Genomic DNA, 23174 nt, shown 5'->3' with positions numbered 1-23174 from the left:
TTTACTAATGTTGTGGAGACGGCTTCTCTCCTTCAACCTCGGGAACCAACCTCTGCTGGCTTCTGACTTCCCTTCTGCAGCTTCCTCTCCTCTCTCAGCCTTCACAGAACTGAAGACAGTTAGGGCCTCGCTCTGGATTAGGCTTTGGCCTAAGGGAACGCTGTGGCCGGTTGGATCTTCTGTCCCCACCGCTAACACTTTCTCCGTGTCAGCGAGACTATTTCACTGTCTCATCACTTGTGTGATCGCTGGAGCAGCAGTTTTCATTTCCCTCAGGAACTTTCCTTGGCAGTCACAGCTTGGCTGACTGCGGGGAGTTAGCTACGCTCCCGCTCCCCGCAAAGAGGTTTTGTCTCTTTCTTCGGATCCGGTCTCTAAGTTGACCACGCCAGTTTGCGGGGAGTTAGCTACGCTCCCAGCAAGGAGGTTTTGTCTCTGTCTTCGGGTCAGGTCTCTAAGTTGACCACGCCAGTTTGCAGGGAGTTAGCTGCGCTCCCCGCAAAGAGGTTTTTCCTTCCGACCAGGTCTCTCAGGCAGGGGTCATCGCAAAGGATGAAAAAATAGTAGGAAACAGAATAATAGTAATAATACACAGAGCCAAAGATATAGTTTATAAAGTAAAGGTTTATGAAAATAGATAAAGGAGGGTATCCGGATGCGAATATTTCCTCCTGCCAGAAATATCTCCCAAACTGGAAATCCACACAGGTGTTATATAGGGTAGATACAAGCTCCTGTTGCCCAGGGCAACGGGATTTACATACTAACAGGCAGTTTGCTTTAGGGTCAAAGTCTTCTAAAAGGCTACTACAGATCCTTTAACTAACTCTAACTAGGGGAACAATGAGTTGTAAAATCTTCTTGGGACAAACTTCTAAGTTTTCTGATAAGGCTATTACTTTAGCAAAAACCAGAGACATCTTGGCTCCGGTGATTGTGTTCTTGGAGACAGAGATGATCTCAGAAGTCAACATGAGCTGTGCTTTGTGTTAATTACTTTAACCGCATGGCTCCTTCTGGGCCCGGCGTGGGCATTAGCATATCTCTCTGATCAGCTCTCATCTCCGGGGGTCCTTGCCAGCTCTGGCAACCCATGGCTCTAGGAGAGGCCTGCCTTGTCTTTCAAAACAGGTGAGAACCATAGGCCCAGTTTACAGCTGTCTCTTTGAAGTGCAGCTTTTACTGACCAAGGAGACGCCCTCCTGAGACGAGGCAGCTTTTGAACTAACACATTTCTTTTTTCTTTAAGGCAAAGCGTTATGTGACTTCTGAAATCAAATCTTGTCTCCGGAAATACAGGGGGCATTTCTATGACTCAGTATTCTTAGGCTCAACAGCTGACCTCGGAGCAAGCTGTCACCTGTCTTGGCTTCAGACTTGCCTTCCTTGCTAAATTTAATCCTTTGTAGCTTTTGACTAAAAGCGAGAGACGTGCAACTTCCCTTCCCTTGAACACTCAGAGGCCCCTGTATGGTTATTAATTGCCCTAATTTCTATTTTTTTATGTCTCAGGAAACAGGGAGGATTGAGGAGAGGGAGAGAGATGGGAGACTGTACTCCCCCCACAACACGACATCAGTGCAAAACAGCCCTCGGAATGAACCCCACCTCCAGGGAGGAAGAACGGTGCTGTGAGATGCTTGGCCTCAGACCTGTCTCCACGCTGGAGCACCCACGACAGTAGACACAGAAGCTGGAACGTGGGTCTCTGTGGAAGGAGAAAGGTGGCAGTCTCGCACTTCCCACCCTCTGCCTGTCACCAGCTAGTGCAGCACTCTCGCTCCCAGGCTCCCTTCTCCCTCCTCACCACTCACCCCTCCCGGCTCACCTCTCCTGTCTCCACTCTTTGCAGGTCAGGACCGGCCCTTTCCCCTCCACCCTCTGTGCAAAGCCCAGAAGAAATCTGAAAGTGACACGGGGGGAGGCAGCTGTTGAGACTGACAGAATCTAGGCAAGAGAACACCCTCCCACTCCACGTGGTTTAGCAAATTTCCAGAGAATACCGCGGGACGACAGCGCCAAAGTGTCACCTTGTAATAAAGTGCTCTCATACCTAGAACCATTCTCTGGGCTCATCTCTCCCAAGAGGCTCAGAAGTTGTCCCCTGGACACCTGGTTCCCGACCCTGCGCTCTTAGGACTCAGCTGCTCTCACTCCCGACACACGGGAACGAACTTCTTTGAACTGGTGACTTTGCAAAGCAACGCTATAGCGGGGTGAACACAATTGAATTCATACTAAGGTATAGAATATCGGCAGGTTATTGAGCAACTAAGTTAAACATAATTCTGGAGAACTGCAGTTGTGCGTCAACTTTAACCCTGCATGTACAACACTGCGCTGTGAGCCTGTTACTAACTTCCACCCCCACTGGCCCCCGCCAGTGGCCTGGCCCTGGTTTGTCCAGGCCCATTGCCTTCGTTACCTGTCTCTGTCCTCCTGTGTGTCCCAAGCTGGTCCAGACGAGCCCGGGTGGGATTCGTCTCCCGCGGTGTCTGCGGACTGGCCGGCTGCAGAGACTGTTCAGTTCTCCGTTGCTGCAGCTGTGAAAGTACAGAACTCCCTCCTTAAGCACATGGCACTGTCAAACAGGGTCACAGTCCCGCGCCTGGTGGTCTCGTGCCTGTGCGAAGGATGTCAGGCCTGAGAGTTCCCCTGTCTGTGCTCCCCTGAGTGTGCATGTCCCCAAGTCCCCCTGCCACTGTGAGACGCCTCTGCCAGAGGAAAGGCCCGGCTGGCCCCCCACAGGGTGGACAGAGATTCGCAGACCTGGTGGGCGCCAAGAGGGGACAGTCCACCCTCCCGCCGGGGCCCCCGCAGGACCCGATTGGGCCAAACAGAAGCCTCTTCTCTGGGTGGTTTCCTGTCTGTCCCTCAGTCTCAAATCCTCCACGTGCCACCTGCAGCTCAGACACCAGCGCTAAAAGGTAACTGCTCTGGACAAAAGGCTGCTTCCCCGCAGTTGGGGGTTTACCATGGCCTTTCCCAGCGTTAAGTGCCGGGGACACACAGGAGGATGAGACTGTCAACGAGACCTTGTGAGGAATGATGCCGGAGAACCGTAAGGACCCACCAACTGGCGTTGAACAAGGAAAGCGCCCAAAGCACTGGGGGATTTTCGGTGCCCTCCCAGGTGTCAGTCTCCAGTTCACTCTCCTGGTAGATTACGTGTAGGACGGAGGACCAGGTGGAATCTTCTTTCAGTGTTAGGGGGCTTCGCGGTGGCTCACGTGACCTCCAGGGGCCTGAGCCAAGGGGGAGGAGCAGGCAGTGGGTCCCGAGCTGAGTTCATGGGTGGTTGTCTGCTGCGGGGTTAGACGTGGGGAACCCCAAGTGCATCGTTTTATTTGCTAGGATACAATACCAGATCTTGTGCAACTAAGAAATTCCATTCCTAGGCCGGGCGCGGTGGCTCATGCCTGTAATCCTAGCACTCTGGGAGGCCGAGGTGGGTGGATGGCTTGAGGTCAGGAGTTTGAGACCAGCCTGAGCAAGAGTGAGACCCCGTCTCTGCTAAAAATAGAAAGAAATTATCTGGACAACTAAAATATATACATAGAAAACATTAGCCGGGCATGGTGGCGCATGCCTGTAGTCCCAGCTGCTCAGGAGGCTGAGGCAGGAGGATCACTTGAGCCCAGGAGTTTGAGGTTGCTGTGAGCTAGGCTGACACCACGGCACTCACTCTAGCCTGGGCAGCACAGTGAGACTCTGTCTCAAAAAAAAAAAAAAACAACAGAAGTTCCATTCCTAAAAACAGTGTGTTGTTACACACTGCTGTTGGAGATCATCTTGAATCGGCTGAGACCTAGAAATCATCTTCCTTCCTTTGTTTACTAAATGCCTAATATGAACTGGTTTCTTATCAGTTGCCCTTCTCTGCAAAAAAGCCCGGTATGGAAAAGGTGGCGTCTGCCCAGCAGTGATTCCAGCCTCCGCGGGCCTGTGTGTGTCTGGGAGGGGCCCGTTTTCCCTGCGGCCTCCGACTCGCCCATCCACCACCCTCCTGCTCTTGGTTGTTTCAACGACCGTGGGACGGGCGGCCAGGAGGGAGCGACGTCTGCTTCTGAGCGAGGCTCCTACAGGTCTCCACCCGCCCTCAATGATCATTCGCTTCCTCAACTGCCAGCATCTGATCTAGCTGGGACTCCAGAGGAAACAAGAAATGTTCACTGGACAAGAATAAAGAGTGTGCTAATGCACTGGAGATTTCTCCCTCGCCCTAGTCACTTGTCTCTTCCCCTCCCTCCAGCCTCCCTCCAGCCCCCACTGGCCCTGCCAGTGCTGCGTGTCTGCTTCAGGGGCCCGGGTCTTTCCACATTTCAGGAGGCATCCCGCCGAGCCCTCCTGAGTTCACCGGGGACAGCGACACCTGCTGCTGCTTTTCTGCTGCAGGACAATTTCATTCTCCCAGAAAACACACTTTGGGTCCCTACTGGGTGCCAGGCTCTATTTTAAACACTAAGGCTACAGAAACACACACACACACACACACACACGCGGTTCCTGCAGTAAAGCCAGTTATAGTGTTGTAGGGCAGACGGGTGACTGTAACAGAGTGACGAATGCTGACACCAGTCAGGACAGGGATGGGGGTAGGATCCCAGAGAGAGGGACATCTAGCCTAGACAAAGAGACAGGCATAAAATTCCTGACACATCCCGCTACAGCTGCATCCTGGACACCCAGTGGCTTTGGCAAGGAAGTGAAGATGATTTAGACATTTATCTTCACTTAGCTTTGCTTGGGGACAAGTGCCCTGCAGACTTGTCTACCTGGCCCAGATGACTCAGGTAATGAAGATAGCCACTCCGCCCCACACAGCCCCATCCCACCGTCTACCTGGGGCTTGGGTGGCTGCCATTGCATGAATCTGGAAGCAAACCAGTCCCGGCCACTAGAGAGGAGTATTTGCTTCCAAAAAGTCACGTGCCCTCACCCACGCTCTGTAATCTGCCTGCGACTGGCTAGTGGTGAGGGTCCTTTTTCCCCTACGGGCTGAGCTCTAGAGGCACGACAGGCTGGTGAGGGTCTTGTGTCTCAGCCCCACTGCCCCTGGATCCACGGAGGCTACTTTAAGAGGGGTCGTCAGCGGGCGAGGGGAGAGCTCCTTGGGAGCACGGTGTTCACGCTGTCGTGTTTCCGTGCCTCGGTTGCACCATCCCTCACTCAGAGAAAATGTGCTAAGTAGTTCCAGGAGACAATTAAGGGGAAAATAATTGCACAGCATTTTAGGACAACGTATCAACAAGGGCAAATATCAGCAACTTCACTGGAGGAGGCAGAGGACGGCCCTCTAATTGGGAAACCAGGCCTTTGGCAAAAGAGTTTAAACTCCCTGACTACATTTTATTGACAAGGTCAGTCTTTATTCTTGCTGCCAAAATTAGAATCTAACCTTTTTTCTCTGTCATAACAACCCTGGTGTTTAATCACCAATTGTGCAGGGTGGTAAAAAAAAAAAAAGTTGTATCCTTTAAGTCTGGAGATTGACAACACAGAGGAGGGAGCTATTAATTTCCAGAACCACCCTGTCCAAGAACTATTTTCCTTTCCTCTCTTCCCAGATACCCAGATGGAAATCTGCCCTTCAGAGAAGGAAGGAAATGACACAATGGACAAGACTTCTACGAATAAGTAAGCTTTGCCCAGGACATGGACGGAAAAGTAAAGAGAGAGAGAGGGGGAGAGAGAGAAACTCGTTAACCCCGCCTGACGGCGCGTCAGATGCGGTGTGTGTCCCTCCCCATCCCAGCACTGGACAACCAGGACACTGAGCAGCCTATGAGCCTTCTCGTGTTCACCACACGAGTTCACGGAGAAACAAGAACAGCGTGCTGTGTTTCCAGACCCTCTGCCTGGCTGCCTGAGGATGCAGCCCCTGCCCACATCCAGCCAGGGCCACGGCTTCGGATGCTCATTCAGGGACCTCACACTGTCGCTAGGACAAGGGCAGCAGGCACGTGGCTGAGCCAAGTCCATGGCAGGACGTGCGAGGCAACTGCGGTGTAGAGGGGGCGAGGAGGTGGAGGGAGGGCCGCCACAAAAGCAAAGCAGGAAAGACGTGGTTTCCTGGAATGAGGGCAAGAGCATGTCAGAGAAGCTCGATGGTCAGGAAGGCTGCGTTCCTGCCCGAGCTAGATGCAGGCAGAGGCAGGTCTGGGATAGAAGGACAAACGCTGCCTGTAACGGGATATGAAATCTCAAGTCCCTGTGTCTCTTTTTTCCTGCCTTAGATTTGGCCCGTCCTTGGCTGGACAGGGAGGGAGAGTGACCCTCCCTGGGACGTGCTGACCAGGCGGCTGGGTCTGCAGGGAGAGCCTTCCTCTCGGCAAAGAAGGGGGAGATACATTCGGTCGTGAACGGCTCAGAATCCTGTTTTAGAAGTTCTTTCTGATTTGACCACCATAGCTTTTTGTGAAAGAAAAGCCAGGAAGATGGCTTTGATGTGAAAGAGAAAGGGGGATCCAGGCACAAAGTGGAGGAAGGTGAGGAAGAAACCAAGAAGTGGAGAGAAACCCCAGCTCTGAATTGGGAACTCAGTGGCAGCAAGGGAGGGAGTGGCCCCAGCGTGGGCGGGAACTCAGCACTGCAGCAAGGGAAGAGCCCCTGGGGGTGCAGTTTAAATACCCAGGAAGTCCTTCAGCTCAGGCTCTGCCCACAGAGCTCCTGGCCAGCACCGTGCACCCACCCACGTGCACACACACACATGTGCACCCACCCACGTGCACACACATGCATGCACACACACCCAGGTGCACCCATGCATGTACACACACACCCAGATGCACACCCGAATGTGCACCTACCCATGTGCGCACACGCGTGTGGACACACGCCCACATGCACGCACACCAAATACAAAGAAGTCTCCTGGCACCACACAGGCTGGTGGGCAATAGCTCATCTGGGCCAGGGGTCAGACTGAGCAGCCTGGGCTAGAACAGCGGGAATCAACACACACCAGGATATGCATTCCTTGAAAGACAAAAGGATTTTGTGACTATCTGAGGTAAAGCAAGTTTGGAGAAAACCGTACACCAAGGTTGAAAGGTATCATGATGCCCCAAAGATCTTGCCTCTGGGACTTCAAGGGCTTGTGGAGCCCTCCCACAATGCTGTGGGGCTGGCGGGGGTGACCAATAGAGTCTGGGGGAGGTGATGCCTCCTGCAGCTTCTGCCTTGTCCCTTGGGGGAAGCTGGCCACCACAGCGGGAGGACCCTGAAGCAGCCCTGTACAGAGGGGTCCGGGGAGAGGAACCGAGGGCTCCACCAATCACCAGCTTGCGGGCCGAGTGAGGATCCCCGGCTCCAGTCCAGCCTTCGGATGACGCGTCACCAGCTGACACCTTGACTGCAGCCTCGGGGGAGACCATGAGCCAAAGCCACCCAAGCAGGACGCTCATAAATTCCTGACCCGCAGATGCCGTGAGTGGCATCTCACAGTTTATTGTTGTTTCTAACCACTGGCTTTTGGGATAATATGTTCTATAGCAATAGATAGCCAATATAAATATATACTAGCATGTTGAGATCTTAGAGGGAGTCCTGCAGTTTCAGATAACGTGTTCAGCTTTCACTCAGTGTTTGGCAAATGCTTTTGTTACACAACATTTCTTTCAAAGAACACCTCATGAACACCTTAGGGTGTTAATGTCGCACCCGAAGTGTACTTTAGGAAGATCTGGGCTGGCTCTGGTTGTATTTGTGGTTAAAACTTATATCACATACACTTTATGCAATAGTTTGCATGAGATAAAATTGCATCTAAAAATATTTAAATAAAGACTTAATTGTAATTTTAGAAACATAACTACATCACATGCATTTAGGTAGTTCCCCATTTAAAGGAAATCTTGTGTCGAGTTAGCATTTGGAACACGGAAATTTGCTTCCCATCCCATCGTCTTTTAATATTAATATATTGCTTTTTCTAGGCTAGCTGAAGGAAATAAAAAATAAAATAAGAAATAATGTATTGGCTTTTTTGTAAAATCAAAGCTTATTTTTATAACTGTATTTAAAGCATTTGTAAAATGAAAAAATAAAAATAAAAGACCACTCTGGTCATTAAAAACTTTAACTCCAGCTTCTGGTTAAAATGGGAAACCTGAGCTGTTTGCTGCTCTAAGTAGTCTGGTTGTCTGAAGAGGAGAAGGTCGAGGAAGACTCGGCACAGCCCCAGGCGTCCCGGAGGGCTGGGAGGGAAACACTAAGCCATTGTCCTCCGGGCCACCGTGGAATGAGCTTAGGACACTCACCCGGAGAAAACTCATCTCCTCTCTTGAAGGATAAGGGGACTCGATTCTGAGAATGGCTTCAAAGAGCTAGAAGTAAGAGCGGCCTGAAATTCCAGAGCCTTCAAGGTTGTTCCCAGGCAGAGGGCTGCAGCGCCCAGGGCCTCCTTCCAGGCCGGCGGTGAAGTGGCCTCAGACCGAGTCCTGGCCCAGCCCCTGCCAGCGGGGCCACCTCAGACTCCTACTTGGCCTCTTCTAGCCTCACTTTGTTCACTTGGGAAAGGGGGTAGTGACACCTACCGCACAGGACTCCCAAGTGGGTCACGTGAGAACAGGAAGCAGCAGGTGCTCAATTCACCTGCCCCCCACTGTGCTGCTTCCCCCCTTCCCCCTCCCCCATCTGCCCCTCGGAGCCACGTGACCCCGCTGACCCCAGTGCACTCAAGACCCCTACGGCAAGGGAAGCCCGATTCACCAGAGGCGTCGATTAGGGGAGATCATTCTTCACTACAAAAGGATTTTTCTCTTTCCCAAAGGATTCACTTAGAATAGCTTGTCGCCTCGGATAGGAACCCCAACTTCCCCGGAGTTTACAGACAAGTAACTGCTTGGGAACCTCAACGCGGACGCCGGCGGGCACTCCACGATCAGTCGGCCGTGCAGCCTTCCCGACACCGTGACGCCAGCCCAAGGCAAATGCTCATGAAAACCAGTTGTGCACAGTTTCTCAGGAACATTCTAATGGAAGCAGACCCGCCACTGCCCGGTGCCCCAACACGACAGGCCGCGGCGGCTGCCCCCGCGCTGGCCAGAGCAGGCCGGTGCCCGGCCACGGGGTTTTAGTTGAGTGAGGAAAATGAGCTATAATTACATTGTCAAGAAGTCAGCTCGTGTAATCTCCTCAGCTTGGGTCTCGAATGCCCCTCACTAAACAGAACGCGCCTGTTCCATTAAAGCAGCCCCTCGCACCCTGTCCCAGCGTGTTGCCATGGAGACTCCACAGGCCTGCAAAGCAAGATGCTGGCCGGGGCCGGGTACCACAGTTGTGTCGCCCCTGTCACCTGGCAAGATGAGGGGAGACTAAGTGCCCTCAGGGAGCAGCTGGGTGCCCAGGCCACGGGCCTGCTGGGTGCACATTCAGCCCTGGGCATCTGCCAGGTGGCAGGACCCCTGCAGGAGGGCAGCCCCGGCCCTAGATCTCATGGGGGCTGCCTGCGGGGCTCTGAGGAGCCTGGGGCTAGAGGACCTGGACTTGATGTGGACAAAGAAAATCCCCCAGGTCCCCCTCAGCTCCAGCCAGGAGAATTTCTGAGAACAAGGGGCACAGAAAAGGAAGAAGAAGAAAACACAGGCTATGTCCTCACAGTGTGCAGTCTAGCTCAGGAGCTACATCTAATCCACTCACTGCAAGGACAATAATCCAGGACCGAATGTCACGCCTCAGCGCGGCAGGGCTCGGCTGCTGTGTGGCCAGAGAAGTCAACAAGCCCATGAGGCAGGCAGGTCCCACTGGACCTCAGGAACGGAGGAGGACTGCGACCACGTCTCGAAGCTCCCCATTTACCATACCCTGTGACGAGTGCTTCTCGTGGGACTCTGCACGTCACTCTTCTGCCGACATCGTGCGGGTGCTGGTACCATTTTCATTTTACATGAGGTGACCAGATTCTGAGGGTTCAATGAAGTCACACACATGGTTTTAACACGGATCTCTTTAACCCCGAAGGCCCCTTGGTCCTAACCTCATTTAGATGGGCAGGAGGCAGGGAGTGTTTGAAAAAGATGAAAGAGGCCAGCACAGTGGCGCACACCTATAATCCCAGCACTTTGAGGGGCTGAGGCGGGAGGATCACTTGCGGCCAGGAGTTCGAGAGCAGCCTGGGCAACACAGCAGGACTCCATCTCTACAAAAATAAAAATTAAAAAATTAGCTGGAACCTGCAGTCCCAGGCACTCAGGAGGCTGAGGCAGGAGGATCACTTAAGCCCTGGAGTTTGAGGTTGCTGTGAGCTAAGCTGACACCATGGCACTCTAGCCCAGGTGACAGAATGAGACTCTGTCAAAAAAAAAAAAAAAAAAAAAAACACAAGAGTATCTATTGGTTCTGAAAATGAGAAATGGACCCACAGTTTGAAAAAGTCATCCAATGTGACCTCGTCCACCAAGGTCCCGATTAGCACTGTCTCATTACTTCACATTCAGATTCATGTACTGGTTTCCTACGGTCTCCCTTGATGTTGAAGCATCTTTCCCACCACGCTCCAACACCCTTGGATCAACTCCCATGGCGGAAGGCTTTAATCTTGAAAACAACTTTCCATGAGTCATCGTGATCCCTGAATTAATTGACGCTTCTTAGCTGGATGTCTCAGGGCAGGGTGTCTGAGACACGGGTCTCAGGGCTGGATGTCTCAGGGCTGGATGTCTCAGGGCTGGGTGTCTCAGGGCTGGATGTCTCAGGGCAGGTGTCTGAGACACGGGTCTCAGGGCTGGATGTCTCAGGGCTGGATGTCTCAGGGCTGGGTGTCTCAGGGCTGGATGTCTCAGGGCAGGTGTCTGAGACACGGGTCTCAGGGCTGGATGTCTCAGGGCAGGTGTCTGAGACACGGGTCTCGGGGCTGGATGTCTCAGGGCAGGTGTCTGAGACACGGGTCTCAGGGCAGGGTGTCTCAGGGCAGGTGTCTGAGACACGGGTCTCAGGGCAGGGTGTCTGAGACACGGGTCTCAGGGCTGGATGTCTCAGGGCTGGATGTCTCAGGGCAGGTGTCTGAGACACGGGTCTCAGGGCAGGGTGTCTCAGGGCAGGTGTCTGAGACACGGGTCTCAGGGCAGGGTGTGAGCAGCGTCCACCAGAACCGCACATTTGGGCCCCGCAGGGTCTGGCTCGCCTGAAAGGGAAGAGGAAGTGAGTGGCCTGAGTTGGAGCTGCTGACGGGCGGCTCCCGGGTGCCCTCACAGAGTCGAGACCAGCTCTCGGCCCTTGGAGCGTGGAACTGGCTTTGGGGGACACCTGTGTGACAGGAGAGTGTGGTGAGCAGGAACCTGTGCAGAGGGATGGTCGTGAGTGGATGGCACAGGGAATCACCCCACCCCACAGTCCACCCCAGTGGACTTTGCCAGGTATGGACTAGACGAGGGAAGTTGAGAAAAAGGATAGAAGAGAAACCCTTTGGGACAAACCTCCAAGGAAAGATAAAGGCAGATGCTGGGCTGCGTCTGGGACCGTGCAGTCCGGATCCCTGGGGCGCTGGTGAGCTCCTCAGACCTCCTCGGTCAGAAGCTCTTGTTAGGCAGAGATCAAATCTGCAGGTGGCTGATAGAGGCCAGGATGACAGTTCCGAGGGGATGGAGAAGTGGGGAAGGGACTGCAGGAAAGCGCAGCTGACAACCACGAAGAGCAGGGACTTGAGGTCTGAGGCTCACACAGCTGCGGAGCTGCGACTTTGTTATAAGAACACCTGTCAAATCACATGCGTCAATCATCTGGTGACACCCACAGTCCCCGTAAGCCCTGCCCCGGACCAGGCCAATCAAAGGAAACCACCTGGGAGTCCTCAACGTCATTCCCCACTCGTGGAGACCGACCCGTTCCTCTCTGGAATGTGCTCTCACTTTGTATAGCTCCCTTCTTTTCTGCAATAAAAGCTGTTTGCATGGAATTGCTTCCTGTCTGTGGTCACTCGGTGGCACCGGCCCTGCTTGTGAATTTTCCAAGCAAGGAGCCAAAGAAGCAGGACAACAGTCCACCAGGAGGCCGGACCTGACACTCTGAGAGGGGGAGACGAGCTTTGCATTCTAACAGGACCCCAGGCAGTGTTGACGGCTCTGGGGAGTGCTTCAGCTGAACAGCAGGGAGGTGGGGCCTTCAGAGAACACCATTTGTGAGCCAATAACTGATCTTAACATGGGCAGGAGGAGGCCGTTTCTCGCCATTTACAGGTGGCTTCACCACAAATAGAGTGTCTAGCTGAGTCAGGGCCCCCAAGACCACCCACAGGTTTGATAATTCTCTAGGGGGACTCCCAAGACTCAGTAGAGAGCTGGACCCATGGCTGAGATTTGTTATAGCAAAAGGATGCTATGCACAATCAGCAAAGGGACAAAGTCACGGGGCAAAATTCCGGAGGGAACCAGGAGCAAGCTTCAAGGTCTCTCCCAGGGGAGCCATGCAGAACATACTGATTTTCCCAGCAATAAGTGGGAAATGCTGCTGACCAGGAAAACCTCGTAGAGGCTCAGTGCCCAGGGTTTTTATTGGGGCTGATCACATGGGCACCCTCTGCCTGGAGAGAACCAAATTCTAGATCCCAGAAGGGAAGTTTGTACTCCGCCTAAACCATACTGTTTGTACAATTTGTGAGCCACTCATCAGTTAGTTAATGTGGGATCCTCCCAAAGTCTAAGTTCCCGGATGCCAGCCAAGGACCAAGCTTGCAAGCAGGCCTTTCTAAGGAGAGCAATTTCAGATCGCTGTGTTAACTCTTTCCTGCACACTAGCCAAAACAATTACGCAAGAGAAGGAAACAATAACTATAAAAGCAGCAAAGGGCTGGGCATGGTGGCTCACACCTGTAATCTCAGTACTTCGGGAGGCCGAGGCAGGAAGCTTGCTTGAAGCCAGGAGTTTGAGATCAGCCTGGGCAATACAATGACATCCCATCTTTACCAAAAAAAAAAAAAAAATTTTAATTAGCTGGCTGTGGTGGTACACATCTGTAGTCCTAGTTACTCGGGAGGCTGAGGCAGGAGGATCGCTTGAGCCCAGGAGTTTAAGGTTGCAGTGAGCTATGATGATGCCACTGCACTCCAGCCTGGAGGACAGAGCGAGACCTTGTCTCCAAAAAAAAAAAGGCAGCAAAGGAGGCACAAAATTAACATTAAGTTGACCCTTGAACATGGCAGGGGTTGAGTGAGGGAACTGACCTCGTATAACATTTGACTCCCCAAAAACTTAACTACTGATAGCCTACTCTTGGCTGGAAGCCTTATCAGTAACATAGTTGATTAACACATATCTTATATGTTATATGTATTATTAGCTTACAATAAAGTAAGCTAGAGAAAAGAAAATGTTATTAAGAAAATCATAAGGAAAAGAAAATATATTTACTATCCATTAAGTGGAAGTGGAGCCTCAGGAAGGTCTTCATCCCCGTCGTCTCCATGCTGAGCAGGCTGAGGAGGAGGAGGAGGAGGGTGGTCGGGCTGTCTTGGGCGGCAGAGGCGGAGGAGAAACCACAGGTAACTGGGCCTGTGCAGTTCAAACCCGTGTTGTTCAAGGGCCAACTGTATTTCCAGACCGTATGGTTGTTGACCTGAAAAAGAATAAGAAAATCAACCGAAAATTATTCAAAATGAAATTTCTACTTGGAGCGAACTAGGCTAGAGCCCCGACCCAGGTTCCTACCTGCAGAGGCCCCGGCAGGAAAAGCTGGAGCTGGCGGGACCTGAATGGAGTTAGAAGCTTTCGCTGTTCCGCAGGCCTGGACGCTCTCATTGTCACCCAGCTGAGATGCACTTGGGGATTTTCTAAGAGAAACCGGAGAAGCCGGAGGGCTGCGCAGGCACAGCCCGCAGCAGGGCGACCTGGCTGGAGGGGCCGCGCCTCGGCCTCGCTCCTGCCGCGCCCCGGGGCCCGCGAAGGGCTCCGGCGACAGCATGTGCGTGGCCCTGTGTCATCAGACATTGCGAAAATTAGACAGCTCAGCTGTCGTCAGTTCGGAACAGTCTCTCAGGCTGACTTTAACTCCTGCCTGGTGGCGCTGGGCGGGGCCACAGGACCGGTTCCTGCGCCCGCGGTCAGCAGCGGAGACGCGCAGCGAGACATTCCCGGGAGGCGTCCCAGACCACGACGGCCACCAGGAGCTGAGAGTGAGGAAGTGACTGTGACCCACTAAACTCAAACCGGATGAGTCCCCACCTCCCTTCAGGGTCCCAGCGATGTGCCATTCAAGCCCTGCAAGGTGACCAACCAACATTTTAACATGGCTCTAAAATGTGTTTTCAGAGACAGGCACGAGAAACTTGGACACAAACAAAAAGCAAAACGCTTATTCAAAACTTATTAAAGCCTAAGAGCTGCTCGGCGCTGGACTCGCCCCCGGGGCACGCGCCACGCTGCAGGTTGGGACGACACTGACTCACCGGCGCTGAGTTCTCGCTGGCGGAGCACGGGGCGCCGCACTTCGCCTGCTTGACGGGCCGCCTGACCCAGCAGCGCCTCTCCAGCCCGACCCCTGCGACGTGGGCCTGGTGCGGGTGCCCCAGCGCAGCGTCTTCCCGGCGCACACGGGCGCGCGCGCTGCCCACAGCCGGTTCTTCCACTCGCTCTTCACCCAGAACAAGCAGCTGTGGCGTGTGGAGCTGTCCCTGGAGGCGCTGGCGCCTGGTGGCCTGCAGCAGATTCTCAGCTTCATCTACACGCCCGAGCTGCTGGTCAACGCAGCCAGCGCCCATGAGGTGCTCAGTGCCGCCTCCTTGCTGCAGATGGCCGGCATCGCCGCGTCCCGCCAGGAACTGCTGGACGCCCGCTCCTTAGGCCCACCAGGTCCCGGCACTGTGGCCCTGGCCCAGCCGGCTGCCAGCTGCACCCCAGCTGTGCCACCCTACTACTGTGACATCAAGCAGGAGGCGGACACCCCAGGCCTGCCCAAGATCTGTGCCCGCGAGGGTCCTGACCCCTACTCAGTGCGCCTGGAGGACGGGCAGGGACCGCTGGAGGCACAGTGCCTGCCACCATTGGGCCAGCCCAGCCCTTCTTCAAGGAGGAGAAGGAGGGTGCTGTCGAGGAGGCCGGCAGGCCCCCGGCCAGCTTGTGTAAGCTGGAGGGTGGGGGCGAGTTGGAGGAAGAGCTTGGGGGTTCTGGCACCTACAGCCGCCAGGAGCAGCCCCAGATCATTGTGGAGGTGAACCTCAACAACCAGACACTGCACGTGTCCACTGGCCGAGGGGAAGCCAGGCCCTGGGACAAGCCGGCCACCATGATGCTGGGCCGGGAGGATGCGCTGCAGAGACACTCAGAGGAGGAGGAGGAGGATGAAGAAGAGGATGAGGAAGAGGAGGATGGTGGCAGTGGAGGAGAGGAGGAGGAGGATCAAGAAAGTGGCAGTGAGGGAGAAGAGGAAGAGGAGGAAGAGGAAGGGCACAGTGAGCAGGAGGAAGAGGAAGAAGAGGAGGAGGAGGAAGGGCCCAGTGAGCAGGATCAAGAGAGCTCTGAGGAGGAAGAAGCAGAGGAGGGGGAAGCTGGCAGCATGCAGGGGCCGCCAGGGCGCCGGGGCAGCCGTGCTGACCCCCCTCCCCACAGTCGCATGGCCACGCGGTCCTGGGAGAATGCCTGGCGCCAAGGCACCTCTGAGCCTGAGGAGGCTGGGCCACGTAGTGGGAAGCGACCCAAGCTGTCCCCCAGAGTGGCCTCTGCACCAGTCCGAGGGCCTCCAGCCACTGATGGGCGGGGGGCCAACGTGAGGCTGGAGGAGAAGCAGCACCACCCGTGCCAGAAGTGCCCACGAGTTTTCAACAACCGCTGGTACCTGGAGAAACACATGAATGTGACCCACAGCCACATGCAGATCTGTGACCAGTGCGGCAAGCGCTTCCTGCTAGAGAGTGAGCGGCTGCTGCAGCGGCAGACGGACTGCGAGCGCATCATCCAGTGTGTGACGTGTGGCAAAGCTTTCAAGAAGCTCTGGTCCCTCCATGAGCACAAGAAGATTGTGCATGGGTACGCAGAGAAGAAGTTCTCATGTGAGATCTGTGAGTTCTATACCATGGCCCATGTTTCGCACATGGTTGCCCACACCAAGGACATGCCCTCCACCTGTGAAGCCTGCGGGAAGTCCTTCAAGCGCAGCATGTCCCTCGAGGTGCACTCACTGCAGCGCTCCGGGGAGAAGCCATTCAGATGTGACAACTGCAAGGAGCGTTTCCAGTACAAGTACCAGCTGCCGTCACACATGAGCATCCACACTGGCCACAAGCAGCTCCTGTGCCAGTGGTGTGGCCAGGACTTCAACATGAAGCAGTGCTTTGATGAGCACACGAAGACCCACACAGGGGAGAGGCCGGACATCTGCGACATCTGCGGCAGGAGCTTCCCCAGCCCGCCCAGCGTGAAGCGGCGCCGGCGCCGCACACGGGGAGAAGCCGGAGCCTTGCGACGTGTGCGGCCCGCGCTGCCGCTGCCCCGACGTGCTCGAGGCCCACAAGGAGAAATGCTTCCTTGTCAGCCGCCCGCGGGCCGGCGACCGCCCGCCCCGGCCCGGGCCTGCCCCCCGCCCAGCCTCAGGCCCGCGCTGCCCCTGCTCCCCGGGCTCCCCCAGACCCCGCCGCCCCGCCGCCCCTCGTCCCCAACGCTGCCGGCACTGGCGGGGCATGAACGCCACCAACTAGCTGCCGAGCTACACCTGCTGCGACCTGGAGCCCAGGGCCCGCTCCGGGGGGGACCCCGCTGCCCTCCCCCCTTGCTGGGGGGCAGCAGCTCGGGCCTGGGCCGCCGCCCCCTCCTCCAGAGGTGGCTGGATGTGCTCCGCCTGAGACCCCGACCCGGGGGGCGCGGGCCGGCAGCCCCCAGAGCCGGTGGAGGACGCCTCCCTCGCAAGTGCCCCCCTTCTGCGGCTCCCTGAAGCCTTTACTTTTTGGGTTTTTTTTGGAAGTGAAGGAAAAAGAAAAGAGAGGAAACTGTTTGCAGCACCCCTCCAGGCGAGGGGGATGCTGGAGGCGGCAGGTCCGGCGGGGACGGAGGGGCCCGGGGACAGGTGTAGTGGCCGGTCACGCTGCTGAGGCCGGAGCCGGAGAGGGTTGGTCAGGCCCAGCCTGGAGCGGCCTCAGCGGTTTAGCCCCACGTGCTCGTGCCCCTAATTTGCTCCTTCTTCTTGCAGGGTTTGGGGAGAAGTTGGGGTGCCGCCCCGTAGAAGAGTTGTGGACCCAGTCTGAGGGCTGTGGACACCCCGCCAGGGCTTGAGACTGGACACTGGCGGGTGCGGGTGGGGAGCGTTGAGCAGCGGGAACTGCAGTCCGGGCTCTGCACCAAGTAGTGTGGGGGAGGCAGGGGCTGGACCCCAGGGGCTTGCTTTCCCCACCCACATCCCTGCCGGCAGGCCCAGGGCCCCCCAACCTGCACCAGGCTGCACCGTGGGTCTTGAGTCCCGGCGATGTCCCCCGAAGCTGCTAGGCCTTGGTGCTGTGGGCCAGGCCCTAGGTGGGCAGACAGGTGCCTCCCTCAGCACCAGCTCCCAGGGGCTGGAGTCAAGGAACCCCTGCAGACAGGCTAGACCCCAGGGGCAGGGGCCAAGGAGGACCACTTGGACAAGTGTTTTGGGGTTTCAAGGTGCTATCGGTGGGACAGGGGGCAGGGCTGCTGCTCGCAGAGCACCTCCGCTCCTCACCAGCTACCCTGGCACGTGTTTCACACCAGAAGGAGATGTGTTTGTCTGTGTCCATCTCTGCTCCCCTGTGGCCGCACTAGGGCAGCCACAGCCTGTCCCTGGCCGGCTCCAGCATCCTGGCTCCTCCCGGGCCTCTGCACAGGTGGGTGGGCCGCTCACAGCACTGCTGGTGAGAGAAACCCCTGGGGACAGGGGACCCCAGCCTGTGCCCGGTGCTTGCCCTCATGAGGCCTGCACTAATAGGAAATTGTTGGGAGCGGTCTCTGATTACGGGTGAGCACATAGCCAATAGAATCATTGCTGGGAGCCTTGTCAGGGCCCTCTACCAATCACTTCCCGCCACGACTACCTGCAATGGTATATAAGCCCACTGTCCTTCCTGTTCGGGGTCTCTCGCCATGTAACTAGACTAGATGCCTCATTAAACTGCTGTTGGAAGAACTCCAGTTTGTTGCGTCGTCCTTGCAGGCGAGTGCGGCGCGACAAGTGGTGCCGAAACCCGGGAACTTCTCGCACCGGCGGAGACGACCTCTTTGGAGGTGAGTTCAGAACCACAGCAGCTGGGGCGGTTTTATTTTGGACCCCTGCCCTCTTCTGACGCCGGCACCGGGTGCTTGTGACCTACCCCATGGGGAACTCTCCTAGTTATCCCTGACCGTGTCCTGCGCCATTTTGTGCAGGACGTGGACCGGGTGGCCCCATGGTTTCTCCACTCGGGGTCTTTAACGATTCCGAGTTGGGATAAGCTAGAGCAGGACCTTCGCCGTGCCCGAGAGTCTGGTCCCCTTTGGGAGTGTGTTCTCCCTGTGTGGGCACTGGTGCGCGCCTGTTTAGAGGACGACCGTTGCAGCGGTCTGGTCCGGGAAGGTCAGCAAGTACTCCGTGATTATCAAGATAGTATGTCTGAGAGAGGCAAAGTGGGTCTGGCTCGGCCGGGGCGGCCGAGGAAAAGGCCGGAAAGGAAACGTAAGTCCGCGGGTAAACAGGAACGGCGGGGACGCCCGCCGCCTGAAAGGGACATGGAGGAGGTGGCTCTCAAAATGGCCTCCCTCCACATGTCGGCTTCTTCTTCCTCTCGTCCTTCTTCTTCCTGTTCTTCTTCATCGTCTCGCTCTTCTTCCCGTTCGCGTTCTCGCGAGGCGGAGGAGGGGCTGTCTCCGCAGGAGAAGGCGGAGCTGGAGGAGGCGGCGGCTAGATATGAGGCGGAGCGTAATCGCCCGCCCCCGTACGCTACTGCCCCTCCTTTTCCCGTTGCGGGATCCGCCCCTCTAAATATGGAGGGCGGAACCTCCTTTGTGCCTCCCCGAGCTAGAAAGAAGATACAGAGGGAGTTTGCTTTCCCCGTCTTTGAGGACGCTAATCAACATCGCTTTCACGAACACCTAGATTACAAGCAACTAAAAGCTTTGGCTGAAGCTGTCAAGGCTTATGGGTGCAATGCCACTTACACCCGTGGCCTACTGGAACGGCTAAGTGCGCATGCCATGACCCCCAGTGATTGGGCTGGTACCGCGCGGGCCTGTCTATCCATGGGGCAATATTTAGATTGGAAATCCATATATCAAGAAGCCTGTATTAATCAAGCTCGGCAGAACACGCAGCAGGGCCAGCCTGCCTGGGATGCCGATATGCTCTTAGGACAGGGTCATTGGCAGAATAATCAGCTTAATTGGTTCTCCGAACCGTGCCAGAGCCCCTTAATATAATCTCCGATTCTGCTTATGTTGTTCAGGCTGTCCGTCACTTGGAAACAGCCCATTCTCTTAACTCTCGCAGCACGGTGTTCTCCTTATTCTGTGCTATCCGTGCTGCCATCCATTCGCACCGGTCCCCATTTTTTATAACGCACATTCGGGCCCATTCCCTTTTGCCGGGCCCCATGGCGCGCGGCAATGCCCTGGCGGATCATGCCACTCACGCTTATTGGGTTGACTCTCCGTTGGAGGCAGCTCGCTAGTTTCATTCTCTATACCATACTCCTTCACTGACGTTACGTCTCAAATTTGGCCTCTCGCGGGCAGCCGCACGCGATATTGTGCTGCAGTGCGCGGCCTGTGCACCTTTTCGTCCAGCACCTCATGTAGGTGTCAATCCTCGTGGTCTTCGGCCACTCCACTTGTGGCAAATGGACGTCACTCATTACTCCTCCTTTGGCACTCTTTCTTATGTCCATGTTTCTGTTGATACCTGCTCTGGCATAATTCATGCCACTCCCTTGACAGGTGAAAAGGTAAGTCATGTCATCACCCACTGCTTAGAGGCTTGGGCTGCCTGGGGTAAACCTCAGGTTATCAAAACTGACAATGGCCCTGCCTATACCTCACAAGCTTTTCGTCAATTCTGCACACGCCTAGGCGTGGAGCACCGCACGGGCCTTCCCTACAACCCCCAGGCCCAGGGTATCATAGAGCGTGCCCATGGCACCTTAAAGGCCTATCTCAAAAAACAAAAGGGGGAGACGGGGACGAGCCCTTTGGGCTTACGTACCCCTAAGCCTGTGCTCTCTCTCACCTTGTTCACTTTAAATTTTCTTTTGCTGGATGATCAGGGGCGCTCTGCTGCGGACCGCCACGCCAACCCCGGTTCCCCTTTATCAGAGCAGGTCTTGTGGAAGGATGTCCTGCTTAACAAATGGAAAGGCCCGGATCCGGTTGTGAGCCGGTCCAGGGGAGCTGTCTGTGTTTTCCCGCAGGACACTCCTGATCCAGTGTGGGTCCCGGCACGCTTAACGCGGCGAGTGCAGCGGTTGGCGGATGTGGAGGATGCAGATGATGGGGCGTCCGCTGCCGGGGATGCTGCTGCTCCTGACCTTTCTGCTGCTGGCCGCATCGGTGACGACGGACCGGCGCTGGGCCATCCTGTCGGTGTTCCCGAGACCGATGCCGGTGACCCATGATGCCCAGATCTTCCCCCGGCTGTTCGCTACTAATGCCTCTTTGGGCCTTGCCAATCTTACATGGAACTCCTCCTCAACATTTGAGACGTCGGTCCACGCTATTCAGCAGCGTAATCTGTCTTTCCCCTCCACACCTGTTTGCCTCTGGCCCCCTTTTATCTGGATCACTGCTACTTCCTCTGGTCCTGGTGTTCTCAATTGCTCCACGGCAAACTGCTCCTATGCCCGTTGCTGGAATGCCTCCAGCCAGTCCATGGCAATTGTTGCCCGTATGCCTCGGCATATTCCTTGGCCGGTGGAGGCTCCTAGCTTCTTGACCCTTTTCCGACAGCGAAGAGATTTTGGCGTTACTGCAGCTGTAATTTCCACATTGGCAGTGACTGCCGCACTGGCAGCCACTACGGCTGCAGCGGTAGGCTCTGTTCAGACAGCACAGACGCTGAACAACCTATCGGCATCTGTGGCTACAGCTCTGGACACACAATCCGCCGTCAACGCGCATCTGAAGGGTGGTATCATGATACTGAACCAACATGTGGACTTGGTCCAGGAGCAAATAGATGCCTTATGGCAGCTGGCACAGCTGGGCTGCGAATGGCGTTTCACAGGACTATGCATTACCGCGGTACCGTTTGATAATGCTTCCGCCGCGGCCAACAAGTCTCGTCAATTATCTGCTATGTTGACAGGACACTGGTCTAGTCAATTTACCGCCTTGACCCGGCAGTTAACTCCACACGCCTGGACTTGACAGTGACCAATGGTCTCTTTCCTACATTTCAGTCAATAGTCCGAGGACTTCGGGACTGGGCTGGCCTGGGGTCCCTAGGGTTCATGGGGATCCTGGGAGCAGGTTTCGTGATCTGGGGGTTCCTGCGCGTTCGTGCACAGCGCCGCAGGGACCGAGTGGTGGTTACCCAAGCCCTAGCCGCCCTCGAGTGTGGTCAATCCCCTGGCATCTGGCTACAAATGTTACGCTCCGAAGGTCAAGACCGCCTCCCCTCTTGCACAGCGTGACATGGCCCATGCACTCTGAGGGGTTTCCCCATTGCACCAGATTGTGGCGTGTCACCCCCTTGCCAGCCGTTGCACCTCCCAGAGTCTCTGCTCATTGCACGGGAGACGGTGGCCTTTGCACCTGCTTCAGGGACTCCACCCCCTGGATCCGGACCTTGAGGTTGGAGTCCCCAAAGCTTGTGTTGCAAAACAAAAGGGGGAGCTGTTGGGAGCGGTCTCTGATTACGGGTGAGCACATAGCCAATAGAATCATTGCTGGGAGCCTTGTCAGGGCCCTCTACCAATCACTTCTCACCACGACTACCTGCAATGGTATATAAGCCCACTGTCCTTCCTGTTCGGGGTCTCTCGCCATGTAACTAGACTAGATGCCTCATTAAACTGCTGTTGGAAGAACTCCAGTTTGTTGCGTCGTCCTTGCAGGCGAGTGCGGCGTGACAGGAAATCCTATTTTGTTGTCATTTAATGTCTTCATTTCTGCTTTTAAGATGGAGTGGAAGGTTCCGTAAACTACATGTTTCCTAGTTAAGCTCTTTCCTCTTGTGTTTATACAGTTTTGTTTGTTATACTTTTTGCACCTTAAACTCCCACTACTCCCCCACGCTACCACCTTCCCAGCGTGGCCGGGGTGGGAAGGGGCCTGGGCCCAAGGGGCATAGTTGGGGGCGCTGAACCCTTCTGACCTCCCTGTGAGGCCCATGGCCCTGGGGCAGGGGGCTGGGGACATTTTAATCATCAATAAATGAAGCACTTTATTCTGAAAAAAAAAAAAAAAAAGCTTAAATATGCCATTATCACTATAATTGAAAGATGTTTTGGAACATAATTATATATTCCTGATTTGGGCATATATAAAAAGGACTTTATTTTCTCATCTTTAAATTTATTAAAAAGCTTAGAGGAAATCCACATATAAAATTAATGGCATATGAAACAAAAGTGACAAATAGAAGCAAAGAAATTGATAAAAATTGTTCTAACATCAAGAAGGAAATTGTAACCAAAACAAATTTCAGATCATACCAAAAGCAATAATTCATTAAACAGGAAAAAAATAGATCAATAGTAGAAGTAATGAGTTATGATGAATAGGCTCTTGTGTTGGGTGATAATTCAATTGGTGAAGAGGAATCAATCACGATTCATTGGAAAAATATTTAAATTTTTTGTTGATTTAACACAAAATGGTGGCATCAACATAAATAACAAAAAACTCCTAATACACTATACACATAGAGGGATATCCATGACAAATCTGTTAATAAGTTCTGTCAAAGTAAAGGATACTCAACATTAGCTACTGCACAAGAAAACCTGAATTGACCAGTAATAAAGAAAGAATTTACTGTATGAATAAATATTAAAAAGAAGAGGGAACAAATTAATTTCTAATGATTTAAAACCCTCATTTAGTTTGCCTGTTTCACAAACAAGAAAATTCAAAATTAACATGCAGAAATGATTAACTCAATATCCTTCAATAAATACAAATTACAACCAGTTAGAAAATATACTAAACAGGAATTTACAATAGCAAAAAGAAAATCTACTTGGAAATAACAAGAAATAGGTAAGATCTATATGAAATAAAAACTTTAAAATGTTATTAATACTATTGGACACATAATAAATGTCCTGAGC

General features: G+C 54.4%; 1 protein-coding gene and 1 long non-coding RNA gene across 2 annotated transcripts; one reads left to right on the top strand and one right to left on the bottom strand.

Moving 5' to 3' along the window:
* Nucleotides 1-13324: 13324 nt before the first annotated feature.
* Nucleotides 13325-13774, bottom strand: LOC123627711. Its single transcript, XR_006731461.1, has 2 exons — nt 13645-13774; nt 13325-13552 (listed from the first exon to the last, which is right to left on the bottom strand). It is a non-coding gene; the product is annotated as an uncharacterized LOC123627711 (long non-coding RNA).
* A 121-nt stretch (nt 13775-13895) lies between these two features.
* On the top strand, nt 13896-16858 carry LOC123627650 (zinc finger and BTB domain-containing protein 47-like). The gene is given in 7 exon segments (XM_045537324.1): nt 13896-14108; nt 14392-14458; nt 14461-14940; nt 14943-16363; nt 16365-16489; nt 16491-16523; nt 16525-16858. Coding segments are annotated over 7 exon segments (2673 nt in total).
* The last annotated feature ends 6316 nt before the right edge of the window (nt 16859-23174 follow it).

This window comes from Lemur catta, chromosome 26 (genome assembly GCF_020740605.2).
Source record: "Lemur catta isolate mLemCat1 chromosome 26, mLemCat1.pri, whole genome shotgun sequence".
Classification (NCBI taxonomy): Eukaryota; Metazoa; Chordata; class Mammalia; order Primates; family Lemuridae; genus Lemur; species Lemur catta.
The sequence above is the reverse complement of the archived record's forward strand: the minus strand, read 5'-3'. Positions and strand labels throughout refer to the sequence as shown.